Source organism: Verticillium nonalfalfae (genome assembly GCF_003724135.2).
Source record: "Verticillium nonalfalfae strain VnAa140/NRRL 66861 chromosome Unknown scaffold_83, whole genome shotgun sequence".
Taxonomy (NCBI): Eukaryota; Fungi; Ascomycota; class Sordariomycetes; order Glomerellales; family Plectosphaerellaceae; genus Verticillium; species Verticillium nonalfalfae.
Genome location: NW_021167308.1, coordinates 128,620 through 136,579, shown reverse-complemented (window position 1 = coordinate 136,579; position 7,960 = coordinate 128,620). Strand labels below are relative to the sequence as shown.

The following is a 7,960-nucleotide window of genomic DNA, read 5'->3' as shown; positions in this document are numbered from 1 at the left end:
CCCCCCATGCATCCATCCCTTCGAAAACGGTGACCGATCAGCATGGGCGCCTTTATACTGTGACTTTTCGGTACGTAAAACCTCCTGAGACGATCCCCGTTCGCCTGGGGCGTTCCGCGATTTCCGCACTTCGAGCTACGTGATCTGGTGATGGCCTCATTCGATTGCCAAGCCCCGTCCCCCCCCCCCTCTCCAGGAAAGACAAAGTCAAAAAGCAAAAGCACGAGAAAGCTTGCCTCCACTCACCACGTCCAAGGGTCTGCCTGCTGCTCTTCACCACGACCTGTCTGCAAGGCGCAAATGATGCTCGTAATAGACAGCTTCGGCACCTAATTCTCCTAGCATGAATGCAAGCCAGCCCCAGCGACAAGCCCACCCTGGCTGTCAGACGGGCATATTCGACCGCCCGGTCCCCCCCACACACCCTTTCCTCTCCTCGTTGAACCTCAACGCTTGCAATCACGCCCCCCTTCCTCCGAGGCCACGGACGAGCTCAGCCTTTTACAGCCGTCTTGAGCTTCAACGAAGCCACGCAGGGCCAGCATTGCCGTTGGCTCCCTTTCATCGCGTGCTGGAGGCGCATCGTCATTCACGATTTGCAGGAAGGCATTCACACCCAATTTAAGCTGTAACCTGTCACATTGCTCAGAGTCGCATGTCTACATCTTTATCTCTCTCTTACTTCTCTTCATCCCTTCAAGTCGCCGCAGCCGCGCCCAGCTGTCTGCCTGTCTGTGCTGTGCTACTCGCTTTCCGAAACTTGACGACAGCAACCCGAGGGAACTCCTCCCAAAGTGCCCTCGTCCCGTGCCTCAAGTCTCAAAAACGTCCCACCCTCTCCGTTCCTCTCCTTCTATAGATAACCTGTCGAGAAGAATAAAAAACATGCCTCGAATAAAACAAAGACAGATACTCGAGTCCCATGCTCCGCCCATTTGCGTACCTCCCGTGGAAAAACAATTACATGCGGGCTCTCATTACCATCTACCTGCTCGCTCAGAACGTGGCCACTGCCACTGCGATTGCCTGCGAGTCCGAGTGCGAGATGGACACGCTGATCTCTTTGAGACCTGCCTTCTTGGCCGCTGCCGCGGCATCGCCATGGAGCTGTGAGAAAAGAAAAAGTCAGTAATCATGCACCAAGGGCGGGGGGAGGGGGCTTCTGTCAGGATAAACAAGATTGAACGTACGTTAACCACGGGAGCACCATCCTCGTTCTTGGAAATCTCGATGTCCTTCAGCGCCGCGCCGGCGCCCTTGCTGGCGACGCCGAGGGACTTGAACACGGCCTCCTTGGCGCTCCATCGCCCCGCAAATGAGCTCTGAGGGCTGGGCGCCTTCTGGCAGTAGGCAATCTCGCCCGCCGTGAAGTTCCTCGTCACAAACGTCTCGTTTTCAATGTTGATGGCCGAGATGTCCTCGACGTCAACGCCGACCTTGCTGTTGCTCGAGACCGTCTTCTTCGCCAGCGTCTCCATCATGTCCTGCGTCGCCTTGGCCGCGCTCGTCTTGACCGTCTTCTCCGACTGCTTCATAAAGTTGGGAGCGTACGTCAGAGACGAAGTCTTCTTGTCGACCGAGACGCGCGCGTCGGGGTTCAGTAGGACCTTGCCCAGCTGCTCCTCATCGTAAGGAGCGTTGCTCTTGGCCACGAACAGCGTGTTGTTGATCATGCCGTTATGGAAGAAGCGGTATGCCTTCTTCTGACGCGCCTCCACCTTGGCGCTGTAGGCCTCATACGTCTCCTCGTCAAGCGCGGCGTAGAGGTACTTGGGATGCACACCAATTGCCTGCGCGCCCTTCTGACCGAAACCGAACGACGTGACCGAGAAGGCCTTGACGCCGTCCGTTTGGATGCTGCGGCTGGGGTAGACGATCATGTCGAACTGCTCCATGACGGCGTCGACGTTGTCGGCGTTGCGGTTACCGGGCACGAGACCCGAGTTAAGGACCTGCAAACAACCGTTCATCATCCAGGCACCGGCAGCACCCTTGGGGTGACCAGTGAGGTACTTCTGGAAAATACCCAGCACGGCGTTGCCCTTCTTGCGGCCAAGGTGCTTGAGCTGCTGGCAAATGACAGATGACTCGTTCTTGTCGTTCGCCTTGGTCGAGGTACCGTGGAACGAGGCGACGTCCAGGTCGTCGATCGTGAGACCCCATGTAGCGAGGGCACCGCGCAGAGGCGCAATGGTAGGGTCCGACTTCCAAAAGTTGTTGCCCAGGCTGCGCAGGACCTCCTTCTCCTGCCTCTGCGCCTCCTTCTCAATGTGCAACGCACGCTCGTGGGCGTACTCCTTCTCATCGAAGCCGTGGCCCTGAGCCTTCATGGCCTCAACCTCCTCCCAGAGGTACTCAAGCTCAGACTCCTGCCACTGCTTGACCTGCTTCTTGCGAAGTTCAATCTGGCGGCGACGGTAGTTGATATCCAGAAGGGGCGAGGGGAACTTGCTGGCATGCTCGCGGGCCGACGTCAGGATACCCTGGCCAGGCGCGGGGACGGAGCGGCCAATCTTGTCACTGGCAGTCGTGGTGAGGGCAACGATGCCGTGAATAGGGACACCCATATCGAGGGCAAGCTTGGCAGTCATGAGAATCTGGACACCGCTGCCCTGAGACTCCATGAAGCCGTTACGGGTGGTGGTAGTGGGGCGGGACATCTCCTTGGGCGTACGGCCGTGAGCCAACTCATCAACAGCATTGCTGGTGGCCTTCATGTTGGCGAACTCGTAAGAGCCCTCCTCACCGAAGTCATCGAAACCACCGACAAAGACAATCTTGGCCTTGCCTTCCATGATGGTTTCATAACCAATGTCGACCGACTCGACGGAGGTGGCGCAAGCACCGACAGGCGTCTTGATGGGACCCGACGAGGAGAGGAGCAACATATTGACCCAAGCGGCCATGGTGTTGATGAATGATTCCTGGAGAATATCGTTCTGGACTGGCTTATCGAGGAAGCGATCGCGGTGCATACCACGGAGCGCGCCAGCACCTCCCATACCGGAGCCAATGCAGTTGCCCACCTCGGAGACGTGGACGTACTTGTAAAATTCGTAGGGATCGGTAATACCAGACGAAAGAAGCGCCTCGGCGACGGAGACGAGGACAAAGAGGGTGACGGGGTCGACCTGGTCGATGATGTCCTCCGGGACACCGTACTTCTTGGCGTCCCAGCCTGTGGGGATCTGGCCGGCAACAAGGCGGTCAAAACGAAGTGCCTTCGGAATCCAAAGGCCAGCGCCCTTCTTCATGCGCACAATGTATTCGCCAGACTCGGGAATCTCAAAGATCTCCACCTTGTCTCCGTGCTCGCGCTTGAACTCCTCAGCAGTCTCCTTGGATGCCTCGAAGGGCTCGAGGTCCTCCTCAATGACGACCTCGTGGAGAAGCTGCTTCTGGTTGGGGTCGTAGCCATCAAACAGTTCAGGCTCGATGAGACGGATACCCGAGTGCTCGAGAATGTGCTTCTCGAACTTGGGCTTGATGTCCTTGTCCTCAATGGGGTCACCGGTCTTGGCATCAACCCATCCAGAGTATGGCTTGCCCTTAATGGGACCGTTGTGGTTCTTGATGAGACCCATGATCCAAGCCATCTCAACACAGCCCTCGATAGAGAACTCGCCATAAGCCTCCATCTCCCAACGAGTGCGGGAGTTGCCCCAAGGACCAACCTCGGCAAAACCGGTGACGACGACGACCTTCTCAAGATCGACCATACCCTTGAGCTTGTCGTTGAGAGGAGCAATCTCAGCATCCCAGTCGGGGAGGGGGGGGAAGTCGAACTTCATGTTGGCCCGGGGCTCGATGAGCTTCTTCTTGTACAGGAGTTCAGAATCGGGTCCGTTGACGACCTTGTTCTCAATGGCGTTCTCCTTGGCGACGATGCGACGGGTCTCGCCCGTCTCCATTATGTCCTTGCGAAGTCTGGTCATGGTTTCGTTCAGGTTGGGGATGAACTGAAGACCACCGTTCAGGTCGGCAAACACAGGCTCGGACTGGCAGAGATCGACGATGGCAGGGGCCAGAAGACCCAAGAGGTTGAACGCCATCTCCTGCTGAGAGAAGGTGCGGACGCCAAAGGCCTCAACACCCTCAGCAACAACGTTGTTGCCGCCCATGAGGCCAGTGCCACGAGTCCAACCAATGACGGCGCCGCAAATGGTGAGGTAGTGACCCCAGTCCTCGGAGTGCCACCTGTTAAACAGGGTCTCGAGTGCGAGCTTCGACTCGGAGTACAGACCATCGTTACCGAAGGTACCGTGGTTGGGAGACATGGGAAGAACGACCTGGGCAGGGCGGGTCTCGAATCCACGCTCAGCTTTCTGGATCTTGACACAACCAAGGAGACGCAGGAGGTTGGTCAACATGATACGGTGGGCCAGCTCAGACTTGGAGTCAATGTTGTCAATCTGGCGGCCGTTCTCGGGAATAGCAGCGAAGGGGATGATGAAATCGAGATCCCAGCCGAGACCAGTCTTTGTGTCGTAGATGTACTGAACAAGCTCCTCGACATCCTGCTTGCTGCCCTGGTTGAAAGGAACGACAACAAGCTGGGAACCCTTGGAACCGTAGCGAGCGTACATGGACTGATAGTACTCGGTGACTTCGCGCGAGAAGCGGCTGGTGGTTACGACGACCTTGGCACCACCGCTGATGAGGCCCTGAAGAACGTCGGCTCCGATGGAGCCAGCGCCAGCGCCGGTCATCAGGACGTACTTGCCAGCGTAGGTGACGCCGTCTCTGGCAGCTTCCTCGAGGCACGTCAGGTACGATGCCGTCAGCTTCTTGCTGTAGTCCCAGCCGTGGAGAGTCTTGCGCTTCAGGTGCAGGAAGGGAATGGTCTCAACCTTGCCCTTGCCGGGACCGTTGGTTCTGACCTTCTTGACACCGTTGGGCTTGCCGTTCTCCTTGGGGATAATCTGACTCTCGCTCATGCTGAGAGAGCGCAGAACATCACCGTAGAGGCTCTTGATCTCGAGCTGCGAGGTCTTGGACATCTTGTGCTGCTCACGGATGAGCTTGTAGATGCGCTTGAGATCGTTCTGGACCTTGGTCCTGTTGCCGTACTCGGAGATCTTGCCGCCCTCAGCCATCTGCTGGACGTAGTGCTCCAGCTTGCGGCAGCTCGGACGCTGGACCTCTTCATACTTCAGATTGCCTTTGGCGTCGACGGTCGTGCGAGGGCCAGTCGGTACAGCGACGTCCTTGTACACGGGCGAGGCGTTGAGGACGTCCTTGCAATTCTCAATGAGCTGCAGACCCAGCTGCTTGGATAGCTTGTAGGTCTCACCACGGTCGGTGGGGCAATTATCCATGTGGTACTGCATGAAGTCGATCAATGTAGGGTTGGCGCGGTTCATGATGCGAATGCACTGGCTGACGATTTCACGGTCAACAGCCTGGAGACGACCAAAAATGACGTCGTAGTACATGTTGAGGGCGTCCTGACGAGCCCAGTTCCAGGACGAGTCGTACGTACGCGCCTTCAGGGGGCTGAAGACGGGCAGGATGCCAGAGGCGTAAAAGTCGCCATGCTCGACTGTCCAGAGATCCAGCTGTGCCTGAAGAACCTTCTCCGACTGCTGGGATGTAACAGCCGCCTTGTCACCGGCACGAAGGTCCAGCTTGAGGTACCTCGCGAGGAGCTCAAGCTGTTGCTTGAACATGGCACGTTGGTCTTTGGTGAGGGCATCGATGGCAGCGGGGTCCATCATCATGCCACCGCCACCGCCGCCCGCGGGGCCCGCCGCCGCCGCCGTTGTCAGGCTGATGCCAGCATTTGAAGCGTACTTCTGAGCCACATCATCCAAGAAGGCCTTGGCGTCACCTTCCGAGCCGAGTCGGGCAGGGGGCTCCATCGTAAGAGCCAGGAGAAGACTGCCGTCTTGCCTGCCCGAAGCGAGACCCCACCTCGTCTCGAGATGCTTCCTAGCGGCTGTGATGTTGAAGCCACCGGGCATCTTGGAAGAAATCAGGCGAGCGATAAGGGATTGTGTCTGTTTGCCGAGCTGGCCGTCGAAGGTAGCCTGCATCGAGGCACCAAGCTCATCAAGGGGTGTGTCCTCAGGCTTTTCAGGGGTCGAGCCAAACTCCTTACCCAGGTCGCCGAGGATTTCGTTTTGGAGTGTGGATTTGCCTGCCCATACGAATTAGGTCACAGTTTGTAGTTCTGTGGCTCGGGGCTTACTTACCACCAACAAGATCCTTGATAGCTTTGCTAAGAGGGATCTCGGTGAGGGGCTTCTTGAGCTTTTGAGCAATCAGAGTTCGCACGATGTCAATGGCCTGGACAGGCGCATCAGGAACCTGTGCTGCAGGGCCGGCGCTGGGAGCGGCCGCGGCGGCGGGGGCAGCAGCGGCGGCGGGGGCTGCGGAGGAAGCTGGGGCACCAGCAGCGGGCGCGGCAGCTGCCGCCGCTGGCTCAGGCTCATCTTCGACAGGGTCGACATCGTAATAAATTTCCTTTGCGTCCTTGTTGTAGCAAAGAATCTGGCGCTGGACGGACTTGGCAGCATCGTACGCTTCATATTTGGAGGCCAATGTGCGCTTGGCCATCACGCCAAGGGTGTCGGCAGGACCAATCTCGACAATGCGCTCCGCCGTCTTCTCAGCGAGGAAAACATCTTGCGTCTCGATCCACCTGACGGGCGAAGCAAACTGGTAGGCAAGGAGCTCGACGAGCAAAGTGTGGGAGAGTTCTTGCTCGACTTCGGGACGCATGTTGGGCTGACGAGAGCTCGGAGCTCAACTGTTCGGAACTGGGAGGGGAACCGATGTTGGAGAGGGTATCTGGGGTCGTCAACTTTGGAGCAAGTCTCTGCGAGTAAACCAGAGAATCAAGCTGCCCGGATCTAGCTGCGTCGGGTTTTCTGTGCGTTTGAGCCGGTCGTTGCAGTGCCGGGTGGTCGAGTTGGGTATTAAGAAAAAGTAGGAGACCAGCGAGCCTGAGGGGAGGGGAGGAGTGGCAGGTCGATGCGTTTAGGCCGGTCGAGGACTTGGGGTGAGTGAAAGGTTAGGAGGCGGGAGTTGTTGGAGTTGGAGAGGGTCAAGTCCGTGGGAGAGACGGGCAAAGGGAAGTAGACGGCACGGGAGAGCAAGGCCTAGGAGGGGGAGTAGATGTTGGTGGTGATGGGGCTTCGAGATGGGAATTGTCTCCTGCAATTGGCTTTCCTTTCTTTGGGGCGGCGGAGGAGGGGAGGGCAACGGTTCAGGCGGAGGGATCAGTCAGAAAAAAACAAGCGACTGTTGAACCGAGATGGATGGATTGTGGTGGCACGCCTCACAGAATACAAGCCAGTTCAGTGAGACAGGCCCAGGCTTCTTCCCATTGACGAGAGCGAGAGCTGCCGCTAGGTACTTTCCCACCTGGACAGGTTAAGAGTCTTGGGCCCCCCTCCTTCCCCTGGTAGCACTTTCCCACCACACGCGTTCCCCTAGGAGAAAAAAGATTGGGCCGGGACCCGACGTGTCTTTGGGTCCATGCTGGTGGGAAGCTGCAAGATGGAGCAGACTCCTCAACCATCTGCCACAGCTAAGCCCAAAAAGGAAAAGGTACATCAGGGGAACGGGGCAAGCTGACCCCTCACTGACCCCACCATGTGCGATTCCACACCAGTTTCCATTGGGATGAGGACGAGAGGCCTTTCGTCACGGCCCTGCAGCCTGTGTCCCAACTTATGCATCGACATGAGCCTCATCAACAATCAGATCTCGACCGGCCGGCGATACCACGCTTCCACAACATAACACGGTGTTCGTCATCGTAGCCTGTTATCTGTCCTCCAAAGCCATGCAACATCATTGGCTCTCACGGCATACCGAAAGAACCTTCTATCTGTCTCGGCCTTGCGCTCGCGACACTAGTTCTCCGACGACCGAGGGAGCTCCCGCCCAAGGCCTGGCCCGCAAAATATCGAGGTGCAGGGGAAAGTGGCGCCATGATGGCATTTACTGGGGA

General features: G+C 57.6%; 1 protein-coding gene across 1 annotated transcript; it reads right to left on the bottom strand.

Moving 5' to 3' along the window:
* Positions 1-996: 996 nt before the first annotated feature.
* Positions 997-6,723, bottom strand: FAS2 (3-oxoacyl-[acyl-carrier-protein] synthase; the record flags this gene model as incomplete). The annotated part of the gene is made up of 3 exons (XM_028642993.1): positions 997-1,107; positions 1,191-6,139; positions 6,195-6,723. 3 exons carry the CDS (start codon positions 6,721-6,723, stop codon positions 997-999), a joined length of 5,589 nt encoding a protein of 1,862 aa, XP_028493372.1.
* Between the last annotated feature and the right edge of the window lie 1,237 nt (positions 6,724-7,960).